The sequence below is a fragment of the Episyrphus balteatus genome, chromosome 3, assembly GCF_945859705.1.
Source record: "Episyrphus balteatus chromosome 3, idEpiBalt1.1, whole genome shotgun sequence".
Taxonomy (NCBI): Eukaryota; Metazoa; Arthropoda; class Insecta; order Diptera; family Syrphidae; genus Episyrphus; species Episyrphus balteatus.
The window spans coordinates 5,740,035-5,766,497 of NC_079136.1; the positions used below are offsets into that span (position 1 = coordinate 5,740,035).

General features: G+C 30.4%; 1 protein-coding gene across 1 annotated transcript in view; it reads right to left on the reverse strand.

The window, feature by feature from the left end:
* Nucleotides 1-12,375, reverse strand: part of LOC129913294 (uncharacterized) — a 38,976-nt gene extending 26,601 nt beyond the window's left edge. Inside the window, exon 1 of the mRNA XM_055991882.1 lies at nt 11,834-12,375. Coding sequence (XP_055847857.1) covers nt 11,834-12,345 — 512 coding nt within the window. The 5' untranslated portion in view covers nt 12,346-12,375. The remainder of the gene's footprint in view (nt 1-11,833) is intronic.
* Between the last annotated feature and the right edge of the window lie 14,088 nt (nt 12,376-26,463).

Sequence of the window (26,463 nt, forward strand, 5' to 3'; positions counted from 1 at the left end):
CGAGGAATTCGAATATTGTATTCACAATTCCGAAAAAAAATATTTTCACCCTTATAAAGAGACTTTTGTGTGACCACTTTTTTGAAAAATCGTAATTTTTTTTATTTTTGTCCTGCCAAATTCGCACCCGTGTGCCGACAGAGGGTTAAACTCAAATAATTTGCAATATTGACGAGATAAAGTATGATCTCTAAACCTTTAGCCAAACTGTCAGTTGACGAACTTAACACCAGACATCAATGTGGGATCCAACACTCTATACCTGAAAATTGCATCAATTACACTCAAACTGGGTGAAAACGTCTAGAGAGAGAGACATCGGCTATCGGGTCATATTATTTGCAGCCAAGAAAAATTTGCATGTCTTCGAGATTGAAAAAGAGCACTGACGATTTAGAGAAAGCTGTGTCCGGCCTTTTTGGGAGAATCAGAAGCCATCACTGAACATAGAATTATTAGAAAAAGTATACCCCTATTCATTCAGCTAGTGTAGTCATATTGGGGAAAATCTAAATCTACAAATAGTCAGTTAACACTTAAAAGCACAGCCCGAATAACACAACAGCTTCTGTAAATTGAAATTTCTCAGGTTCTACTTTTATATAACTTTTTTAGCTTGCTTCTAGTAGAGTAACAAAAGCAAATTATTAGGGAACCCGGCCGAACAGCTCTGATTTTGACGATTTTTTTTTCAAACGTAGGTAATTAAAAATACTTTAAAGTCTATAGATTAAAAATTGCCGGTGTTGCCGTATTGTTTTTTAAAATTAAAATTAATTTTTTTTTTACAAAACCATTTTTTTTTGCTTAAATTTCATAAAACAAATGATAGCAAAAGATTCTCTAGGTAATTTAAGGAAAAATATATAAAAGGCAGTAAGGGACAATCTTCCATCGTTTAAGCGATAAATGCAATTTTCTAACATTCTGACCTCAAACACAAAAAAAATATTTTGAAAACAATGGCAACACCTACAATATTTTAAAATACATTTTAAAAAAGCCAGAAGCTCATTCTTATCTCTTAAATTTAAATTCACTAAATTTAATCAAGACTTTTTGAAAAAATGGTCCTCAAACTCAGAATTTAAAAAAAAAAAATGTTATTAGAAAAATTTAAAATGTCTTTTTTACAAACTTTTTCTAATAAAATATGAATTTATTTAAAAATATTTTTGGCCATAAATATTATCAGTTGAATTTCGAACCAAAAAAGGTAAAATATATCACACTTTTGAAAAAAAAAAAAATGAAAAATTACTTCAATTTCAATGGTTTTTTTTTATTAAAACTGAATTTTTGCATTGAAATAATTAATTTTCTCAAAGACTGTGGTAAATAGGAACTTTAAATTTTTGCTATTTAACTTTCAACAGTAAGGGTTATTAAATGAATAAAAAATAATTTTATGTTTAGATGTTGAACTTTAAAAAAAAAAAAAAAAAAAAAACAAAAAAAAAAATTCCCTGTGCAGGGACGGGTTAGAATATTCCTGCAGCGCCTCCCCGCTTGTCGTAAAAGGCGACTAAAGGAGCAAATTTATCTAGGTCACAAACACCAAGGTGAACCTAGCGACACTTAACACCTGTAAACTTTCCCAAAAGTGTGCATGCCAGTCCCTGGGTTGGCACGACTGGAGATCACCGGTGCTGTTAAAGAGAGATCAAATACAAAACTGGAGTATGCACGCGTCGAAACAAAACAACAACAACAACGTTTCGCAAGATTTTGTGAACTGAAGTTAATGGAAGTACTCGTCCAAAGAAATGACACTACCCCGCCAGGCACTACTATTACTTATGGTACTGATCCTGGACCGAGTAGCAATGCTCGGGTCAGAGCTAGACGGATTCCGGGGGCGTAACACGGGAAATAGGGCCCGTTTCTTGGATACAAGGACAAAAAATTACAAGATGTTCTACTATGGAACGGAAAAGGGTAAGAACGGAATCGGAATCATCCTTGCAAAAGACCTCTTAGGCAGCATATTGTCCATTTCGAAATTCAGTGACCGTTTGATGTCCCTTAAATTGGTGATTAAAGGAAAGTTGTGGAATATTGTCACTGCATATGCTCCCCAAATTGGATGTGAGCAGGTGGAAAAAGATGCATTTTGGCTAGATTTTCACAACCTACTTAAGGACATCCCAAAGGAAGAGTTTTTGTTCGTGGGCGGAGATTTAAATGGACATGTCGGGAAAACAAACGAAGACTATGAAGATTGCCATGGAGGCCTCGGATACGGCATCAGGAACTCTCCTGGTGAAGAAATCCTGACCTCGTGCAAAACATTATGGTCTTATCGTACTTAATACCATGTTCATCAAACAAAGCCGACACCTGGTCACTTACAGCAGTGGTGGAAATGAGATTGATTACCATTTGGTATCTAGTTTCATGAAACCTCGGGTCAAGGATTGTAAAGTGATACTGGGAGAAGCGATCGCCCACCAACACCGTCTCCTACTGACAGAATTTTTTATGGAGACAGTGAACGACAACAAACAGACAAAGACTTTTGGGAAGATCAAATGGTATAATCTGGATAAGGAAAAAGGCGAAGCTTTTATTTCGAATATGCAAAACTATCTGTATAACAACACCAACATTTTTCGAAATGAAGAGAGTACAGCACAAAGTATGTGGGACCTCCTTCAGCGAACTTGCATAGAAAAAGCCAAAACACTGTTAGGGGTTTCAAAAGGACACAATCAACAAGGCAAAGAAACATGGTGGTGGAATGATGAAGTTAAAGCAGTTGTAAGTAAAAAGAAAATGGCTTTCAAAGCTTGGTCGAAGTGCCCCTCTAATAATACAGAGCAAAAGTCACGCCTCGAAGTGGAATACAGAAACTGCAAGAAAGAAGCGAAGAAGATATGTGCCCAAATTCAAGCCAAGAATACGGAAGACCTACATCGGGAGCTAGATGAAATTTCTACCCCGACTGCTGGTGCTATTCAAGAGCTACGACAAAACGTGAATAAGGGCGCAACCATTTTCAAAATAGCCGCTCAAAGAAGAAGAAATGCTCAGGAGATCTGTTCGCCGAAGTTTATTAACAATGCTCAAGGCCAACTACTTGTGGAAAACGACGAAATCCTCCACAGGTGGCGACAGTACTGTGACGAACTTCTAAATGAACAATTTCCAAGGCTACACTTTCCAATAGCTTCACCTAACTTAAGCGAAGTATCCGATGTCACAGTCGAAGAAGTTAGTGAGGCTGTAAAATACTCCAAAAAGGGAAAAGCTGTTGGGCCAGACGAAATACCCTCAGAGCTTTGGAAAAAGATGGGAGACATCGGGTCTAGATGGCTCATGGTTCTTGTTTCCAAGCTTATACGAGGTGATCGAATGCCTAATCAATGGAGGGAAAGTTATCTTCTTCCAATATACAAAGGAAAGGGTGATACTCGAAGCTGTGATAATTACCGTTCGATTAAGCGGGTAAATCAACCACAGATGCAATCCAGAGTATAAGAATCATTATGGAAAAACATCGAGATTCCTTGGAGGATTTGCATGTGGTATTGGTTGATTTTGAAAAAGCATTCGATCGACAACCACGAGATCTGATATGGGTGGCCCTCAGACAACGAGGAGTTCCGGAAACCTATGTGCGGATAATTATGGACATGTATGATGGAGCAGTAACTAAAGTAAGATGTGCAGCTGGAGTCACCGAAGAATTCGAAATCACAGTAGGTGTACACCAGGGAAGCGTCTTGAGTCCTCTGCTCTTTATTACCGTTCTTGATTACCTGCTTCAAGGCAAAGTGACGGACCCAAAAGTGCATCAGTTATTCTTTGCTGACGATGGAGCCATCATAAGTGAAGACCCGATATCCCTGCAACGAGCACTTGATGTATGGGTGGATGTTCTAGAAGGTAGTGGGTACCGCATAAGCGCGAAAAAGACAGAATACCTATGCTGCCCATTTTCTGATCCACACAGGCCTATTCCTGACATTTATTTGAATGGTGTAGTGCTTCCCAAGTGTGAAAAGTTTAAATATCTGGGGTCTATGATAAATAACGAAGGTACTTGTGATGACGATATCAATCATCGCGTAAGCGTAGGGTGGATGAAGTGGCGGGAAAATTCTGCTATCTTCTGTGATCGAAAAATGCCCCCTAAGCTGAAAGGAAGGCTCTACACCGCAGTTGTGCGTCCAGCACTCACATACGGTTCACAATGTTGGACAATGTACAAAAAGTATGAGAGTAAGTTAACGGCAGCTGAGATGAAGATGCTTCGCATGACAGCAGGAGTAACAAAGCTTGATAGAATTAGAAGTACAAAGATCCGAGGAAGCCTTCATGTTAAAAATACCATCTCCCAAAAAATTGAACACGACCGACTCAGTTGGTATTGCCATGTTCAAAGGAGAGATCCTGAGAACCCCGTCAAAAAAGCAATATCATATAACGTTCCAACACGAAATAAAAAGAAAGGTAGGCCTAAAAACTCCTGGTACAAGCAAATGCAAAAACACCAGCATTCAGTTGGCCTCAGAAACGGAACAATACAAAACCGGGAGGCTTGCCGCCGATTTCTGAGGTCAACCCGGCGAACCCCACAGGCGGATCACTAGTGTGAAGCAGTAACGTGGGAAGGTTATGATCCCCTCGACATCGAGATCATAACAGCGCCAAGAAAAAGGAAGAAGAAGAAGTTGAACTTTAAAAAAAAAATAAGTTACATTTTTTTTCAAAACTTTTATTAAAAAAAGTTCTTCGAAAATGAAATACTTTTTAATTTTTTTCATAAACCGTAATATATATTGACATTTCCTTTTATAATTTGAAATCATAATAAATGCGGCCAAAAAAATTTGAAAATAATTGCATTTTATATTACGACCAAGTTTAAAAAACGACATGTTAAAATTTTTTCAATAATTTTTTTTTTTCAAAAATCTGAGTTCAATTACCATTCTTTCAAAAGCCGTTAATTTAATTAACTTAATTTTAATTTTACATATATGACTAAGCTTCTAGCTTTTAAAAAATGTATATTTGAATATTGTAGGTGTTGCCGTTGTGTTCAAATATTTTTTTTTGTGTTTGAAGTCAATTAATAAGAAAATTGCATCTATCGCTTGAACTATGGAAGATTGTCCCTTACTCCCATATATTTTTTTTCCTTGAATTTCCTAGACAATCTTTTGGCATCAATTAATTTATGAAATTTAAGAAAAATTTAAAAAAAAAATTTGTTTTTGTTCACAAAAATCTTCAATTAAATTTAAAAAATCAAAACGGCAACACCGGCAATTTTTAATCCATAGACTTTAAAGTATTTTTAATTACCGACGTTTGAAAAAAAAGATCATCAAAATCTAAGCTGTTCGGCCGGGTTCCCTAATATTGCCAATTTTTGAGCTTTAGTTACTCCACTATTCAGAATTTAAGTGTTCCTAAAAGTTCTTACTTGTTTAACAACTTCTAATAAGTTGTTTAAATACTGTTAACTTAACCGAAGAAAGCTTGTTTTTTCGGATAAGTTTGATTAAAGAATTTATAGAAGCTTTACAGAAATTACTAAGTTTGATTTCATTAATTCATTAAAACTAGGATGGCCGAGTGGGTAGAGTGGTGGACTGCCACCAAGCAAGTACGAAGTTGGATTCCTGGGTGTGTTAAAGAAATTATATACTTTAAAAATTATTATTAAGGTACCAAAAACAAATGTAATGAGATATATAATTTCAGATTGAAAGATAAAATTCATTTTAAAATCAAATCAAAAAGAAAATTGTTTTTTGTAGTTGTTTTTTTTTTTTTTAATTTCGATCAGGCATGTATTAAAGAGCTATACAAGCTCTTGCGAAGCTATCTGTCAAATCTCAAACCTTCGGTAGAGCTTCGGTAAAACGTCGCTTAAGCTTCTTATAAGTGAGTCGATGAGAAACAAAACTCGCTGATGCACATTTATACAGTATGTATCATTGTACAGTTTTGCAGTATTGTAGAAATATTATTGAATTCCCTTACAAAATTCAATTTAAATATCGGGCTTTACTACTAGCCCCATATAAGACTTGAAATGTTTTTTTCGATTTTTCAAAAAATTAATGATTATGGATATAAGTATGTAGCGAGTTTTGTTTCTCATCGCCTCAAGTATATTCTTATAAAGGATCAAACTTGTATAACGTTCTCCTTTTTCCATGCCCAACAGCCTTTTTTAAGTTAAAAAGAAGCTGAAACATAGCATCTGTAATACGTTTACCAAAGCTGAAATGTTAGTTGAGAGAGTTTATCACCCACGAGAAAATAGGAAGCTATAACAAAAACCATAAGGCGGAGTTACACATCGACAAGCTAGGACAGTTCCTATTTTAATAGTTAACTTGATTTCCTACCAACCTATGTACCTATGTGCAGTATACATTTTCCATACCTGATTTCGAAGGGTATTTTATTCGGGGTACCCCCAGATAAGAATTGAAGGAACTTACAAAGGGAAGACCACGTTTATCATAGTAATTTTTCATAGCGTAATGAAAAGTAAGCTCAAGGAAAAAAAAGTTATACCATCTCGATTTAAGATGGGTTTGAAGATTAAGAGATTCAGCTTAGAGTTAAGCAAGACCAGATTTGACTTTAATGAAAGTTAAATGTTTATTTTCAAATCTTATCTCAAATTTCTACTCCCACAAAAGGCGATAGTATAAAATCAGGTGGTCGATATTCGCCAAATCCATGGTCATATCTACGAAGATTGTACACATATCTAACGCGTTGCATTATTAAATACTATACTGCTTACTTCTGAGGAAGTAAAGTGTTTTGAAAGAAAAAGACTGTGAGTAAGAGTTTAGTTAAAAAGAATAATTTAAGTTGTTAGCCGAAAATTATCGGGAAATAACTGTAATCAAGTTTCTTTTGAGCTACAAACCATTTTAATATGCAACTAAGATCACAGTTTGACTTAGTTATCTGTGCAATTTTCAATCATGTCAAGCTTGCAGCTTAGTCGAACTTAATCATCATCGGCGTCTAGAGAGGAGTATGGGACCGGAATTGGAAGATCATTTATAAAAATGGCGAATAACACTGGACCAACAATTGAGCCCTGCGGAGCTCCTGATAACAGGTTTAATGGACAATCTACAACAAGTTTGCACTGTCAGGGTAAACAATCCAAAAGATAGTGGTAGAGATATAGGAAGAAATTAAACGAATGCATTTTTTTAAATTTATTAGTGCACCTACTGAGCAAATTGTTGTTGCAACTCAGTCAATAGCAAAAAACCACTTAAAACCCATTAAAATCCTATAGAGTCCGCATGTCATTGAGCCTTGTGATTTAATCAATGACGAAATTGATAATTTTAAAAATGTTTACTCAACACTTTAAAAATGTTGCTACGAAAACCTTTCACTCTTAAGTCTAAATTTCAGTTCATTGTTTATTTCTTGGTCATGATTTTACAAAGCTTCATATTGATAAGCATATATAATTATTAAGTCACACTTCCTAGCCACAGTAGTTGACTCTGTTTGGCGCTAAGTACACATCATTTTCTTATCAATTGACAAATGTTTAACAACCGGCTGAATTAGATTTTGATTTTGTTTTAACATATAGATAAAAAAGTCTTCTAGCACGCTTGCGTATTTGTACTTAATTTTGTTGTAGATAAAAATGTATTTGCCAAATACATTCTTATCACAAATATAATAATCATTGACGTAGTTTTGTCGTCTTCAATGACAAAGAGAAAGTATGACACAGCCTAAATAATAATAAATCAAATATAATGGGATTTTTTTTCTGTGTGATTTTTGATTATTTTAAATTCAAATTTTCTACGAAAAACCACAATTATTCTTGGAAAATAAAAAAAAAAACATTTGCATGAAACATCAGTGGTTTATCAATTAATTCATTTCGAAATTATGTTAAGTACAAAATATTAGCCCAGAAACAACCTATTTCCATCACAACTTTAACCCTGAACTTTCATTGATAAAGAAATGGGACTTACTACAGTGGAAATGTTTTTAGACAATTATGTTGATAACAAAATATTTTTGGTTTCTTTGCTTAAAGTATAGCAAGGTAGACATGGGTATTGGGCAAATTTTCAAAGAATATGTTACAATAATTTGTTGTCTTACATATTGATAAAAATTAATTTTGAATACCAAAATCTTAAAAATCAAATTCGCGAACCAAAAAATCCTAAACATTTCGGGTAAAAAATAGTTCAAAAAAATAGTACGGAAATCACGAATTTTTAATCTGTGACACAGTTTAAGAGATTCAAATCCGAAAAATGTAAATCCCGAACATACAAATTTCGAATATCAAACTTTTAATTAATTTTCCAAATCCCGATTTCAGAAATCCCAATGTTGATACACAGAGCAACTAAAATCTGAGCATTAAAATTTAGATTGAGGAATTTTGCATTTCAAATTACAAAGTTTCAAAATTGAATTTAAAAAATCCATAATACCGAAGAAATTTGGCTGGAAAAGGGTCTAAAAATCAGAAAATTAAATAATTTCAAAAGTCAAAATTCTTTAACAACATTCTCAATCCTGGACGAAAAATTATTAAAAATCAAACCAAAATACTAGTTATAAAAAGTTTAATGATAATATTTTGGAACTATAGATAAATAGATAGCCACAAAATCCGTAATACAAAAATCTGAAAAGGCAAAGCATCGAAGTGATAAATCTCAACGTTATCTCAAGTCCAAATATATAATTCGAGCATTGTATTCAGAACCAAAACATACTTTTCTGAAGGTTTTAGGGCGCTTAATTCGAATCCGAAGTCAGAAATTTTTTTTTTTATAACGGTAATATATCAAAAATGGAGGCTAGTAAAATATTTTTGACTTGATTCGAGTTTAGAATGTTTTAAAAATTCAGAAAAGTATATTGGTTATTGGTTAAAAAATCTTGTACACTAGTGTTATAAGTGGCAAAAATATTAAATTCAGAAAACTTCTTTGAAAAAAATCAAACTCAACAACTTCATTTTAGAGTTCCAAAAATTTTAAATATGGAGAGAAAATACCCCGAAAACTAAATTCCCTTATCAAAACATAGATTAATATTAGGGTTGGTCAAAAAAATGGAAATTCGTTTTTTTGATTTGGTACTTCGAAAACTCGATTCCTATACTCCCTCACAATATGAGCTCTTTATCTTAATGGGAAGGTCCTCCGCTTTTCAATTTTCCATTTTTACATCAAGCTTCTACAAAAAAAAAATAATTTTTCTATTAATTGACTTTTTAGCCAATTTTTTTACATATTCTTGTAGAAAATTGAACGCTCTACAAAAAAGGTTTAATACACTTTTTTGAATTATCTAACCGTTTAGTAGATATTTGAGGTCCAAAAATCGAGAAAATCTTTAAAAATTCGTTTTTTGTTCTTAATTTTGTAACAAATTGAAAAATTATAATAATCAAACGCGCATGGCATATTCTTGTAGGAAACAGATTGTTCCACAAGAAAGGTCTTAATAATTTTTTTCAATAACACTGGTCAACAAGGTTTTTGTTACAGACACCAAGATATACTTTTCTATAGGTGTCAAAATTTGAAAGCGATTGGCAAAGAACTTTTCGAGATTCGCTATTAAAAGTAAATAAACATGAGATATACCAAACACGTTGATTTCAATTTCAGATTTCTCAAAGAAGATAAGAGATTTTTAAAAGATTTAAACGGACTTAGAAAGACAAGATTTAGTTCTATTAGAAACCGTTACAAATTTATTTAAAACAAATAACCAAAAGCTAAGAAATAATCTCGAAAACTGGTAAAAAGCGGCATTTTCGATTTTTTAACGGGATTATCTCAAAAACGTGATGTGATAGAATTATTTTTGACTTCGGATTTGAGCTCATCACACCAAAATCCTATAGAAAAGTATACCTTGGTTTCTGTTACAAAAAAAAAGTTTAATTTTGTTGACCAGTGTAATCTAACCATTCTAAAGATATTCGAGGTCAAAGTTAAAAAAAAATATGAAAACATTTTTTATTTTTCAAAATTTTCTAATTCACTGAAAACTCAATATTTTCAAATTAGCAAGATGTTTTCTTGTAGGGACTTAAACGTTCTATAAAAAGTTTCTTGGCAGCAAATTAATTGCTTTAACCGTTTAGAAGATAATCGTATTCAAATCGCAATGCATACTTGTCATAAGAAAACTATTGAAATCAGTGGGCATTGGTTTGGATACGAATATCTTCTTAACGGTTAAAGCAATTAATTTGCTGCCAAGACACTTTTTATAGAACGTTTAAGTCCCTACAAGAAAACATCTTGCTAATTTGAAAATATTGAATTTTCAGTGAATTAGAAAATTTTGAAAAGTAAAAAATGTTTTCATATTTTTTTTTAACTTTGACCTTGAATATCTTTAGAATGGTTAGATTATTGAACAAAATTATTAAGACCTTTCTTGTGGAACAATCTGTTGCCTACAAGAATATGTCATGCGCGTTTGATTATTATAATTTTTCAATTTGTTACAAAATTAAGAACAAAAAACGAATTTTTAAAGATTTTCTCGATTTTTGGACCTCAAATATCTACTAAACGGTTAGATAAATGAAAAAAGGGTATGAAGTCTTTTTTGTAGAGCGTTCAATTTCCTACAAGAATAAGCAAAGAAATTTGCAAAAAAGTCGATTTATGAAAAAAATAATTTTTTTTTTGTAGAAGCTTGATGCAAAAATGGAAAATTCAAAAGCGGAGGACCTTCCCATTAATATAAAGAGCTCATATTTGGTGTGTATATTCTAGAGGTGTCTAGCAATCGATTTTTCGGAGTACCAAATCAAAAAAAAGAATTTCGATTTTTTTGACCCACCCTAATAAATATACTATCTCCAAAAAAAAAAAAATTAATCGGATAAAATCTTCAGACAATTTTTGACCCCATTGATGAAATCGCCTCCGTAGGGAAATGTACTCAATGGACAAAATCTCACATTCTATAATACCATAAAAATCTGCAATGTGCAAAAAAAAAAATAACATAGAATGAAAAAAAAAAACAATAAAAATCAAAAATTGGAACCAAACACGACAATTTAAAAATCATTAAGGTTTAACTTTGAATACGCAAAAGTTTAAAACAGAATAACGAAATACATTTTCCAAGTTTCACCCGGAAAGCCTCAAAATAATTTGCTCACGGGGAACTTTAAAAGCAAGAAAGCGTTCATTGAAAATATAAATAAAACTAAACATTTCATCTGAGATCTAAATAAGTCTTAAAAAAACTTTGAGTCTTTCAAAAATTAAAATATGCAATGAATTTAAAAATTCTGCAAAAATATTAAAATTCAAAATTCCAGAAATTTAAATTCTGCATAAGAATATCAAAAATCCTGCAACTATGGAGTACCGCCAAAAACACAAAAATCTAAATTTTTGAAAATTTGAAAATTCCAAAATTAATATTCCAAACACTGAAGCATAGAATTCCAAAATGTTTAAGTTAGAAAGGAAAAAGTTTTAAAAATAAGAATATCTAATAATAGGTCTTACTGTGTCGAAACAACAAAGAAAAGTTGTGAAAGTTAAAGTAGGTATACCAAATGACATTGAAATTGTTTCTACTTTTATGGATTATGGTCCCACTGTATCAAAAGGCGGGTATATCAAAATAACAAATTATTTAACTTTGAATTTCGATCAATCGGTTTTCACACACAAACGCGAAAAACATAAATCGAGGCTGGTCAGCGATCTTGATTTACTTTTTTGTTTTCAAAAATCAAACTCTTGAAGTTTGATTATATCAATAACACTAGAAATTTCTTGCGATGATCGCATTTACCTACATAGTATTGTTTTCCTCATCCAAATATGTTGTTCTATAAAATCCAAAATTCTGCAAACGAATATCTCCCGTGAAAAGTATCTCAAGGCGATACTGTTGACCCAATTTCAGTTCGATTGGTGAGGATATTCTCAAGAAATCAGTTTCATTCTCATGCACCCACTTGAGACTCTCAAATTGCTGATAACTACTATTCAGCAAATCGATCAAGTTCACCTTGAAATCACGCAATAGTTTAGCATGAAGGACAATTTCCTTAGTTGATTGTTTGACAGAAAGATCAATTGTAACATTTCCTTTATATTCTAGAACTTCCTGATCAATTTGAGTAAAGATATGAAGATGATATTTTATTGGTATTGTAGTATTGGGCAGGCGTAATTGAGGATCTGTTGTTAATGAACTTGATTCATCACTCGCGGCGGTAGAAGTTATTAACGTGAAAATTATTTGAGCGGAAAGTAAACCGAAAATCGCGATTTGTAATCGAGTGAATTTAGTTTGAAGTAACATGTTTGCTCTATGAAAATGAAACAAACACTATTTTTCAATGCGATTTTTTTTTAAATTCAGAGTCGATTGAAAGTTAGTACACTATCTGTGGTCGACACTGATAACATTCACAATTTATGTGTACAACGATCGACATTAAACATTCATGAGAGGTTGTGTAGTATCAAAATGGTTTTTTACTCAATATATTGATAAGGATTGTGGTTTTTTTTTTATTTTCTTACAATAATCAATGTCTAGAGTTGCCAGTTATTTGCGAAGCTAAAATATTTCAAAATGAATATTACTTAAAAATGTCAAAAATGACATCTCAATTACTAGTCTTATATCAAATTTTGCAAAAATGTGAGGAGGATTATTTTTCGTGTTGGTTGTTTCGCAAATAGATATTTTAAATTTTAAGTTTTGAAAATAAACTCCAAACTGTGGATAAATTCAAACACCTGGCAACACTAAAATTTACAAACAAAATTTCCAATTTTCATCAACAATAACAGTATAACGTCATATAGCTATTAAGGAAAATCTTTTTAAAGGGGGTTTGTTGTTAGAGGTATTATTTTTGTTTACAAGTTTTAGTTTTGTTTGTTGACAATCAATATCTAACAACTCTTCTCTTAGTCATGGGTTAGTCTTTGACAAATAAAATCACATTACACGGTGTAACACTCAAAATATACGCGGGCGGAGACCTATTAGGTTTTGTAGAGCTAGTCGCACTGAATACGAAACGGTATTTGAAAATCCCCTAACACCCCCAAAATCTGGAGTTACGGGCAAAAAACGGTTTTTTGGACCTTCACCCATTGAAAAAATTCTAGCTTCGTCAATTTTTTACCCATTTTCGATTTCGGTTAAACCACTTAGAATTTATAAGCTGTCAAAGTTAAAAAATTCCATTTTTTTCGTAATCTGCCCAACTTCGGCATCAATTTAAAGTATGTGTTTTCAAAACAACATGCTATTTAAAAAATATATTCTAAAATTATATCTATTTCCCAATCAATCGAGGTATTTTTTATGAAAATCACTTCAAAATTGGCTTAGAAAAAAAATTTTCGATTTCAACCCAGATACAGAAATTCGAACTTTTAGGTAAAGAACAAAAATGTTGTTTCGGCACGTAGTAGGATAACTTGGCAGCCAGGATTTGATAACAGGTTTTTGTAGAAGAGTTCAATACAAACATTTTTTTCATTGGGAGGGGGGTCTATCTCTACCCGTTTAGGTGGGAAGGGCATTTTTCTAAAAAAAAATTATCAAAATAAAAAAAATAATATTAAAAAACAACGGCAACACTTACAGCAATAAATGATACCATTTCCGAAAGGCAAAATTGTACATTTGATTCCAATTTTTAAATCAATATATTATAACAAATAGTTTTTGAAATAATCGATTTCAAAGTTAAAAATAGGCGAAACAAATTTTTTTAAACTCATTTTATGCTATTTTTGTCCAGACTGTGAATTTTTGTAAACAAAATTACTCACACAGAAAACTGCCTCAATTGATTTCTTATCGAACAGTGAAAACTATTATGTTTCTTTGTCTTCTAGTTTATGAGAAAATTTTATATATATGTATATATTTTGAAACCTCATTTTTGTAACACCGTGTTATTGTCATCATGCCGATTTTAATCAGACGAATTGTAAGTTAAAGAGAAAACTAAATTTTATATTTACCTTCCATATTTTAATATTTTCTAAGTATTGCATTTTTTTCCGAAAACTATGTTTTAGATACAAAAAATTCAATTTTAATTTTTTGGATATATGATCTCTTCATCTCCTGCAATTTTTTTTTTCGAAAATCATTTATAACGATAACCTATCACTGATTTTTTCTTAATTTCCGGGGTTTTTGCCGACTTTTTGGTTAAAGAATAAAAATTTAGTTCTTTTAGAAGCCTTTACAAATTTTACTAAAACAAAATACCACGCGCAAATACACACTATTAAAAAGCTGTATTTTGTAATTAAAAAAATTCATCTTTATAAAAGAAATCATGTTGCGTACTTTTTGGAGCTGGTCAAAAAGAAAATACGATACACATACACTTTCTTTTGGCGCTGCACATAGAAGTATTTCAACAATCTAAGCGGCCAAAATTATTTTTTCATTTTTTTTTATTTTATAACACACAAATTACAAAAATCAGTTGTCTTTTCTACAAAAAAAAAAAACAAATTTTTAGGAAAAATTTTTTTTACAAAATACATTTTTTTTTTTTAATTTTTTTTCGTGATTTTTTTTTTTAATATTTTTAAATGACCAATATACAAAATTATTTGATTACGAGAGAAAAATTGAGATTATAATTTTTTTTAATTTACGCAAATATATTAAAATTTTCTATGTGCTGGAAATTCTCTCATTTGCGCTATTCCGCGGCTAAATTTTCAAGAATTTGTTAGCTTAGGCCTCTAAGTTTTCATATTAATAACAAACATTGCGGGATCTAACAGGATCCGTAACCAAATATCTTATCATACACAAAATTCTTAAAAAAAAACTTTATTTTGGACACTTTTTGACGATCACCAAAAAAATATTAAAATGAAACACATTTCATAAAATAAATTGTTTTTGAATAGTCACATACCTGTATTTTCAGAATCCATCACTATTTTCACCAGAAAAAAATTAATCACTTAAATTTTAATAAAAAGCTAACAATTTCTCAAGACCGCACAAATCAGTCACGTGCCACGAAAATTCAAAGATGAAGTTCAGACAATTTTTTTTTTTTATTTCTAGCAATTGGAGAAGAGTGGGGTTTCAGCCTATTGTTTGTTGGGGTGTCTCCTACACTTGAGACTTAGACTTCAAATTTTGAAATCACCAATCATTTTCCATGAAATGATTGCAATCTTTTTTTTTCCCAATCAATAGACTGCATTCAAATGATTGCAGTCTTTTGGGACTTCATGCAGTCTTTGCATTCTTTTTGCAATCTTTCCATCCTTGGCAGTCTTTGCATTCCTTGGCAGTCTTTTGCATTCATTTGCATTCCTTGGCAGTCTTTTGCATTCATTTGCATTCTTTTGAATTCTTTTGCATTCTTTTGCATTCTTTTTGCAGTCTTTTGCATTCTTTTGAATTCTTTTGCATTCTTTTGCATTCTTTTTGCAGTCTTTTGCAGTCTTTTGCATTCTTTTGAATTCTTTTGCATTCTTTTGCATTCTTTTTGCAAATGAGAAGAAACGACGATCGTCATCCTACAAGAAAATTCGTTTTCATGCAATTTTAGCTTTTACTTCACAGTAAGTTTTAGCAACGAATAACATATGAGGAAGCAAAAATTGTGAATTGTGAAGTCGTCGATCTTGCGCATCTCTGATATCAAGTACCTATTCATTTAGAGTATAGACACAGAGGCAAGTAGACCCGGAAAAGAATTGGTAATTAAACTGTCATTTCTTGAATTTTTGGTCCTAAATAGTAAATAAGTAGCTAGTTGTATTAGGGAATCAGAAATCAACACAGGTAGTTTACGATAGAAATTAGAACAGGAAATTATTATTATTATACTAACAAATTATACCGGAATTATCTCCACATTTTGGGGACATAAGGGTTTCCATTGGGATTCCCACAGACTACTCCATCGAGCTTCTCTTTGGACAAAGGTTCTCCTAGTGAGTTCCGACCGGAATTATCTCCACATTTTGGGAACATAAGGGTTTCCATTGGGATTCCCACAGACTACTCCTTCGAGCTTCTCGTTGGACATAGGTTCTCCTGCCGAGTTCCGACCAGACTTCTCTCCGTATTGTGGAGACATAGGATTCCATTTGGATTCCGAAGACTTCTCCTTTGAGTTTCCTAGCTCATTGGACATAGGTTCTCATTGTGAGTTCCGACCAGATTTCTCTCCGGATTGTGTACCGGGGACACCAAAATATATGAAGTAACTTGTTATACCTAAATAAAGATTAAGACATTGTATAAGCTTGAAGTGAACAATAAATAAAACCGATTGAAATTAAGGATTAAAAGGCTGTTTCCTTGAGTTTGGAACTTTCAAAAACCCAAGTTTTGTTGCTTCTTTGGGAAGAATCCTGGAGCCCCCTGAGCTTACCTCAGCTTAAGCAAAAAAGCATCACAAAATGAACATAATAAATCTTAATGCATAGGTTACTTTTTGCTTAAAATTTTAATTCACACAGGAAAATCCCAAGTTAAACTAAAAAAAGAAAAAAAATCTTGGTTTTTCCTCTAAACAAAATCTCAGCAACTAATGCTCTCCCAACAATAAACAATAATAATTTACTATTGATACGTAACAAATAGTAAAACACTGTGTTTCCTTATCAAACAAAAAAAAAAAAATGTTGCAACATTGGATGACAAATACCTTGGAATGAATTCAAATGACGTTTTAGCAATTAGTTCAAGGTGTTTGAATAATGTATATAAACATTAACTGATAAGAAAAACTAGTAAATGACATGTTTCTTTTTGAAAAATTTCTTTTTTTTTTTATAAAGAATAAAGAAATTCAGTTTTGCTTTTGTTAATGATTCATTTAGCTATTTCTTAAAAAAAAATTTTTTGTCAAGATGACACATCATGACTTTTAACATAAGAGTAGGACCTACCTTACAAAACAAATAAATAAGACCGAGAATCAACAGCAAATTTTGGAAGTATAGCAGGTTTACATATTTCACGGTTTTAATTTTTTTGAAGACGATGCAACCATTTTTATATACAGGGTGTCCCGTAATGAGATAAGAAGATTTTGAGGGATGATTCTTGGCTATATACTAAGAAAAAAATTGTTCTACAGTAACCCTCTATCTGCAAAGTTGATACACTGAAAAAAGTATTATTCTTAAAAACTATGAATCTCGTTCATAAACCAAAATTCATACATTTTTAAGAAAAATTCATTAAATTTAAGCACAAATTCTTAAAAAAAAAGTTTAGTTTTAAGAAAGATTCATAAAATTTAAGAATCAGTTTTCATACAAATTTTCCTATGGAAAATATTTTTATGAATTTTTTTTAAGAACGAATACGAAAGTTTATGAATAAATTCATAAACTTCTAGCTCCAATTTGAAAGAATATTTTGCTGAATCATAGAATCTGGACATACTTTTTTGAATGAAATTCACTATTATTTTCCATTCAGTTGTATTTTGAGCTGAAATAATTTTTAAAATTGACTTTTTCCCTTTTAAAATTGAAAAAAAAATCTATTTTCAAAATTACATTTGTAAGAAGTTCATAAATTTTGTGTTTTTAAGTATTTTTTCTTAAAATGAATGTATTTTTTCTTAAAATGAATGTATTTTTTCATTAATCGAAAAACAAGGAATATTTTACCGTTATCCTGTATTCGGTATTAAGAACTTATTCTTAAAATTTAAGAATCTGTTCATACTTTTTATGTTCGAAATTCATATTTTTCCAAAATTTAAGAATTAATTCATTAAATATTATGAAAGTATACATATAATTAATGAAAAAATTCTTACGTTTTGAGTGTTTAAGTATATTTTCTTAAAGTCTATGTACTTTTTCATCAATCTAGAAAATAATAACTGTTGTTCTGAATCTATGCCTTAGAAGGATTTCTTTGAGGATTTAATTTAAAAGTTGATACTCAAAGTGGACGGTCGTTGCCGAAACAAGTTATAAAAGTTTGTGAATAAAAGACAATATTGTCTAAAATGTTAATCATTTTAACCACGTAGACAATTTTGAAGAGTATAAGTACATTTCAACAGTGTAAAATGTTGTTGGTTCCTGTTGCCTCTTTCCCATATACTCAGATAAGTATAAAAACATAATATAATGTTAAAAATTGCTTTCTTTCATTTATTAAATATATTTTTTTTTTGTTATAGGTGCATATTTTAAAATTGAAAATCGTAATTTGATATTTTTGTGGGATATGGAGGCACGTATGTAATCTTCAATTTTGGACCGGCAAAGGGGGAAAAATTAACTCAAAAATAAAAACCATATTAAAGGCGATTCTCAACAAATCCTGTACACTTGAAATTGTCATTGCAAACTAAAACAAAACATTGAATTTAGTAAGTGTTGCATTTTATTTTATTTCTCTAAATATTTAAATTTTGTTTTAACTTAATATTATCAACATTTATCATAGGTACCTAAATTCTGTATATTTTTATCTTTCCCCAACTTATTCAATTTTGTATTGTTTTTGTTTTTTCAGCTCCAGAGTCTAATGCTGCCGATTACAATAAGGTAAGAATTAGATAATTTAACCTTCTAGCTATTTCGATTTTTTAAACAAAATACCTACTTCATTTTACTAATACAAACTTTTTTCTATCTTTCCAGATGATGCATCCATTAAAGAAGTAAAATTAAATTAAAAATTTAATTTATGTGTAGTGAGATTTATAGTGATAGTGATCAATAAAACATTTTTATAACGTTTAAACTTAATAATTTCTTTTTTTGTTTTAGATTTTGGGTTGTTTTCTTTTGCTGTTTGGAATACAATTTTTTAGGAACAAATTAAAGTCTTCAAATGGTAATGTATTATATGCATTTATATAAATAACTGTGAAAATTTTAATGAAAAGTGTATTATATTTTATGAAAACAATCATAAAACTTTAAGAAATATTCATAGTTTTTATGATTTTTTTCATAAAATTTAAACAAAATTTCATTTAAATTTTTACGAAATTTATGAAAAAAATCATAAAATTTAAGAAATAATCTTAAAATGTAAGAAACTTTTCTTAAACTTTATTCTTAAATTATAGCAAAAAACAAAAAAAGATTTAAGAAATAATTCTTAAATTGTATGAATTTTTCTTAAAATCTAAGAAACTTTTCTTAAAATCTAAGAATCTTTTCTTAAACATGTTCAACAATTTTCGAATTCGTTTATGAACAGAATTCTTAAAATTTAAGAACTTATTCATAAATTTTAAGAAAGATTCATTGGCTTATGAATTTGTTCATAAAAAGATTCTTAAATTTAATGAATTTGTACATTGGCTCATTTGCCATGAATTTTTACATTAATTTAATGTACAAATTCATTAATTTTATGTACCTTTTTGGTTCAGTGTACCCTTTAGCGATGATTTAAGAAAACACTTACTTTGGTATGACTTTACTCAAGTTAATGTTAATAAATTCGTTAATACTTATGATAAAAACTTCATTAATGTCTTGATTTTTAGAAGAAATGCTATTTTTTGTACCTGCATTTAAAAAATGTTAATATCTTTTTTAATTGCTCAGATATTAATTTTTAAATGGAATTTTTTTTTTTGAATTTGGGGCCGATTTTCTTCGATAAATGTGTTTACATAGTGTTTTATTAATTTATTCTTATGAAAAAAACAATAATGAACAAAAATGTTGTTCACAAGTTTGCCAGAAAACTTATGATATTTAGGAAAACCTGCACCAGGCAAAATCTCTAAAAAAATGTGTTTTTTTGCTTTATTCAAAAATGGGTACGAATTAAAAATTTATTTTTGTAGTTTAAGTTTATTTCTGTTAACAACAATTATATCACTGTGCAAGTTTTTTGAAAAAAATTTTTGAGACAGGCGCGCGATTAACTGTTTCGCCCTATTTCGGACCCGAGAAATCCATTGGCATCATTAGTTTTTCGATTTATCGGTACGACTTCGAACAAAATTTTTGTTTGAAAGTTTTTTCAATTATTTTGAGAATTTTCCACTGTTTTTAGTCATTTTTCAATCAAAAACAATGTTTATATTGCTAATAATTCTGCTCAAACGTTATTTACTACCAGTAGAAATACATTATAAACAATTTTGAACAATTTATTTGAAAGTTTAGTGATTTTTTTTTAAATTTTTTTAAAAAAATCGAAATTTTTTACATTGTTTATCGTTTTTTTCGCTGTTTTTGTTCTCTTTTGCACAAATACATTGCATGTTTTCCATTAAAAATTAATTTAACTGTTAATTTAGTGTTGGTTAAACTTCGACATACTATCGATAACATCGATAACAAACAAATATCGAGTATATCGATACTTCACAAAACTATCGATAGTTTCAATACTTCCAAATTATTTTGCCACAAGGGTACCGATATTATCGATAGCTTTGAAATTAATTAAACACAATTTGCATTACAAGTTAAGTTTTCGTTTGACATTGGATGTAAACAACGAATCAACATAGTGTTTGGTAGATATCGATTGTTTCCATTGTCGATTGTATCGATAGTTTTAAGAAAAAAACAAAAATAATTCCATTTAAAAATTAATATCTCAGCAATTAAAAAAGATATTAACATTTTTTAAATGAAGGTACGAAAAATAGCATTTCTTCTAAAAATCAAGACATTAATGAAGTTTTTATCATGAGTATTAACGAATTTATTAACATTAACTTGAGTAAAGTCATACCAAAGTAAGTGTTTTCTTAAATCATCGCTAAAGGGTATCAACTTTGCAGATAGAGGGTTACTGTAGAACAATTTTTTTCTTAGAATATATCCAAGAATCATCCCTCAAAATCTTCTTATCTCATTCCGGGACCCTGTTTTCTAAAAATCAAGACATTAAAAAAGTTTTTATCGTAAGTATTAACTACGTTACTAACATAAACATGAGTAAGGACATACCAAATTAAGCGTTTTCTTAAATCATCGCTAAAGGGTATCAACTTTGCAGATAGAGAGTTACTGTTCTCTCAGAATCATCCCTCAAAATCTTCTTATCTCATTCCGGGACACCCTGTATATATAGACTAAGAAGGATGATGATGCAAGAAATATTGTAGTTGTAAAGCTTTTAGCCACACAAATTTGTCCTCATTCTCTTAATAGCTTTAAGTAAACGTATCTTCCATTTCCCATGATTTGCAATGTCGGAATTCTCACTGATTTTTGAAACAACACTTATTTTCGGTTAGAGATGCATTACAATAGCTTAAACTTGTTTTGGGAGGTGGAAAAAGTAAGTGTTTCATATTTGAAATGTGGCCCATATTACCCGCCCTTTCTCTTCATTTAGACTATGAATGAATTTCTATTTCTTCATTCTTTAAGTTCGTTCTTAAGATTATTTTAACCAAATTTGTTTGTTTTAATTTTTAAATGTTTCTAGTCCAAAACACGTGATGAAAAATCTGTTCTCAACCAGTTAGCCATTGTTTAACTAGGTTGTCCATTTCCTCCTCTAAAACTCAACTGCAAAATTATCACATAATGAGCATTCTCTTATGCAATAACAAACATCTCCTTTTGGATAGATATAAAATTCTTTGAATCACCCAGTATCCCACTTATTGTCAAAGTCAATGTTGCTATCAAACTTTCATCATATCAACTATGTGAGTGAAGTTTTTATGGAATCCTCCTCCTTGCACAGGATGCGAAACATATTAATGAAACTATTTAATGGCTAATGCATGTGTGTGTTTGCTGTTGGAAACAATAGCTTTTTCGTCAAAGAATAGCAGCAGCCAACCGATCCCCCAAACGCATGATGTGCGACATTGTATAACAAAAAACCGAAAAAAAGTGCAAGGGAATTTGGTTATTCTAACAGAAGACCGCTGCCGCGCCAGAGAGGCTGCAGAATATCATCGCAATTTTATCAAAAATTTATCAAAAAGGTATTTCTCTACACAGCCATAGCGCGCCAGTGCCTTGTATATAATCAAAATCACCGTTAGGAAGATATATGTGGCTATAGACAGAGAGAGAGACTTTGCAAACAATGTGGTTGTGTGTTTTGTTTCGTTGATGCTGTCGACGAGAATGTCCTCTCCTGGTAGTCATATCCTCGTCACCTTTGGTGTGTACTCGTCGTCGTCATCGTACATGGCATTGATATGTATGCTTTTGTCATCGTGATCCACCTTTGTCATGTTGTCGTGATTAGAAAATATATAAATAAATCTATGTATGTCCTGGAGATGGAGCTTCATTCAGCCTTGAATTCCTATGCACACTCTCTATAGCCGAGCCGGGGTGTCCTGTTTGTATTTGTTTGTTGTCTTTTGAACACGTCGTCGGTTCGGTTGGGTTCAGGTTCCAGAGGTTACTCTTTTTTTTTTTATATATTCGCTCTTTGTTCATGTCACATACGAGTATAGCAGCTTATTAAGGTTCGCATGCATTGGCAATGTTTTCAACATACATAGAAGACTAGGTACAGGACCTTTCTATATCTTCCTTTGCGGAGAATCCTGAATATATCGTTAGGAAAAACACACGTCTTCTTGCGATGCGAAGCCAATGTATCCATGAAATTGTTTTCTCTTGTGTGTTACATGATTTAAGTGTATGCAATAAATTTAATTGATTTCGAAGTAATAAACCAATTAGTTTAGCAAAGTTTAATGTTTGTTTTACGGTAAAGGGAATGCTTTACTCTGTTTTTGTCGTCTAGCTCTCTTGATGACACCAAATTCAGTTGTGGTGATGATATTGATGTTATGTTATTGCTTGTTTTATGTTTAACTTGAGTGCTTTTGACTTGCAGAAATTTAAGTCCGAAATTTTAGAGTATCAAAAATTTAATTAAAATTTACATTATTTTTGCTTAAAAATAATACTGTAAAAGTATTATAGGTATAGGTTAGTAAGTTCCTGGAACAACATTATTATTTGAGCAAAAATTTTGAAATGATGTTGACATTAAAAGGATTTTTATGAACTTTTCTAAAATTTAATATTACTATCTGAAATGAAAAACATTTTTTTATTTTTTGAAAAAAATTTTAAAATTAAAAAAAAGAGTGTTAAGCTATCCTGGGCAAACGAACCAAGCAGGTTTGCAAAAAAAAAAAAAATTTAAATGTTCCATATATTTTGTATAGAAAGTTAGGGGTTTGAATTTATTTTGAGCATAAAATAAGCTTGTGATATAGGGTACTTAAGGAATCCGAGATCTTAAAACTTCGAATGTAAGAGTTTGACAACTTGCTATACGTATAAATTTGACATCCACAAAAGGTCAACTTATTTCATTGATCAGCGATTTTATTTTCATTATAATCCTCAAAGGGTCACTGTGGCGTATGTGTAACTTTTTTTATTGAACATTTTTTATATAGGACTATTGAAATGATTTGATTGGTTACGTGGAGTAGTGAATATGGGACCCCACTTTTGAATGTCAGTTTATAATAATCTAAGAAAAATACAAAATCAAATGGGGAAAAGTGATAAATGCCATATCGTCGGTGAAACCAGAAAAGTGTGTAACTCCAAATTTTCTGAAAATTAGATTTGAATGCCATCTGTGAAACAAACCTAATATCTACCGTTCCTTAAACTCAGAATCCCCTTAAAGTTCATAGTTTTTATTTTATTAGCAAATTAGAAAATGAAAACTCATACAAATGCCTTAAAAACGATTTTGTTTTATTGCTCTCCTATAAAATTTGCTAAAATGGAGTTACACCCTTTTCTGGTTTCACCGACGATATATCTGACTAAACTTTATTTTTATGAATTTTTTTTAGAAACTTTATGTAGGTACTTTTAAAAACGACTGGGGTCGCACGTACTTGCTCTTGCAGTTATGTTAGTCTACTTGTAGATTTTAAAAGCTGGATCTAAATTTTAAAAAAAATTTATATTGGGGAAGAGCCGACATTTAGGGCAAAATTTTGTAAAATGAAAAAATTTTTTTTTTGTTATTTGACTTTTTTGAGAAAAAATAAAAAAGCAGTTTTATTGCCATTGCTTTAAATATTACGTATACAAAGTTTAATCAAAATCGTTAGAGCCGTTTTCGAGAAATTCGTAATATCGTATTTTTTTGTATGGGAGGTATACGTTCTAAACGAGATATAAAAAAACAAAAAAAAAAATCAACTTTCAGAATTACATAAAAATCATCTGTACCAAATTTGAAGAAAATCCATCCACCCGTTTAGGCTGTGGAAATGTGTACAGATGGACGCACAGACGCACGGACGGAATTGCGGAATTTCGGAATTCTCCATCATCGTAATGTTGGTTTTGATTAAAACCTCAATTTTTTTTTTTCGACACGAAACCAATACTTGCCCTATAGAGCAAGTAAAAATATATTGAGCATTATTATTAATTTTAATGATTAAAACAAAAATTCTTTATTATAATTATTAAAAATTGGAAATTAAGCGGGCACGTATTATTTTCTGGCTTAATTTCCACCTTATTTTCCGACTCTTTTTCCAAAGCTGTCTGGCACAATTTCCAATTTTCCTGCCTTTTTTTTATAAATTATTTTCTGGTGCCTTTTCCAATTTTGACCAAAAGAAACATTCTGATGGCTTTTTTTACAAAAAAAAAAAAAATTTGGCGTAATTTCCGGGAGCCCTTTTTTAAAACAAGAAAATCACATTTTAGTCAAACTGTATTAAAAACGTAAACGAAAATGGAAACCATTTTAAAAAAGAAATAAATTTTTATATACATACATATGATCAAAAACCAATATACATAATTTTTTTTTGTGCCTGGATGTTACCCGAAAAAGTACCTATTATTATTACAAAAATATTTAAATTTCAGTAAATTTTGTAATAGACTCGAAAATGTATGCAATCAAATTATTAAATTGAAATAAAATTTTGGTGTTACCTAACATGTAACCCAAATTGAATCGTTTATTTCAGAAACAGCATAAGTCCATGAGCACTAACTTTTCAGGAGCAACAAAAAACTGTTTTTTATGTTAAAACTCGACAACACTTCAAATTTAGAGTATGCCGACTTATAATCTAGCTAAAGACGCATTTAAAAACCTTAAAAATATAAACCTTTTTTCAAGTCTTAGCGGGTTTTTAAGCCTTTAAAGTCGCTGGACTTATATCGTTTCTGAAATAAACGCATTTGTGTTGGTAAAACTTTAGTTTTCATCTAGCTACAGCTTTTGAACTCTGCTTCTGATTTTAATGAATAAAATATCAATAGATAGAGTGAATCTTTACCTTTTCATTGATGTATAATTTTTAAGCTTGCGTGTCATGATGGCTGCCAAAATAATTTAAAACTGGTAAAATGTCATATATTCAAGAATTAAAAACGCTACCACCGCGAGATATCTGGCTATAACTTTTGAACCCTGAGTTCAGTTTTAATGAATTTAATAGATATAGATAGAGTAATTCCTTTACCTTTTTATAACAAGATTGCGTGTCAAGATTGCTGCGAAAATAACTTAAAAGTGGTAAAAAGTCATGTATTTAGCAGTCAAAAATGTTGTCACCGGGTAAAATATTTCCATATATTTTGAACGAAAAAAATTTCGGAAAAATGGACTTATGCTGTTTCTGAATTAAACTATTCAATTTTCGTAGAATCTACATCAAAATTTTTTACCCGTGTAAATATCCAAACCATTTATATAAAAAAAATTCAAACAATGCACTGACCTGGCAACATTATGTTAAAAGCAATATTAAAACGATTCTTCGATTTGAAAAAAATTATAATATAAATGAAGCAATATGTTGAAAACCATTACACCTACAAAAACGGTCTTAGAAAATTTTATTAACTTGAAAGATTTTTACCAAAAAATACTCTTTAAGAACTAAAGACTGAAAAATTCGAGTATGTTTCTACATTTTATACATTTTTGACATTAATGCGTTCAACACTTTTTTTTTAGCCCCAATCATAAAGAATACCCTGAAAAAAGTATTATTCTTAAAAACTATGAATCTCGTTCATAAACAAAAATTTATACATTTTTAAGAAAAATTCATTAAATTTGAGCACAAATTCTTAAAAAAAAAGTTTAGTTTTAAGAAAGATTCATAAAATTTAAGAATCAGTTTTCATAAAAATTTTCCTATGGAAAATTTTTTTAAGAACAAATACGAAGGTTTATGAATAAATTCATAAACTTCTAGATACAATTTGAAAGAATGAATGAAATTTACTATTATTTTCCATTCAGTTGTATTTTGAGTTAAAATAATTTTTAAAATTGACTTTTTTCCCTTCTAAAATTGAAAAAAAAATCTATTTTCACAATTACATTTGTAAGAAGTTCATAAATTTTGTGTTTTTAAGTATTTTTTCTTAGAATGAATTCATTTTTTCTTAAAATGAATGTATTTTTTCATTAATCAAAAAACAAGGAATATTTTACCGAAATCCTGTATTCGGTATTAAG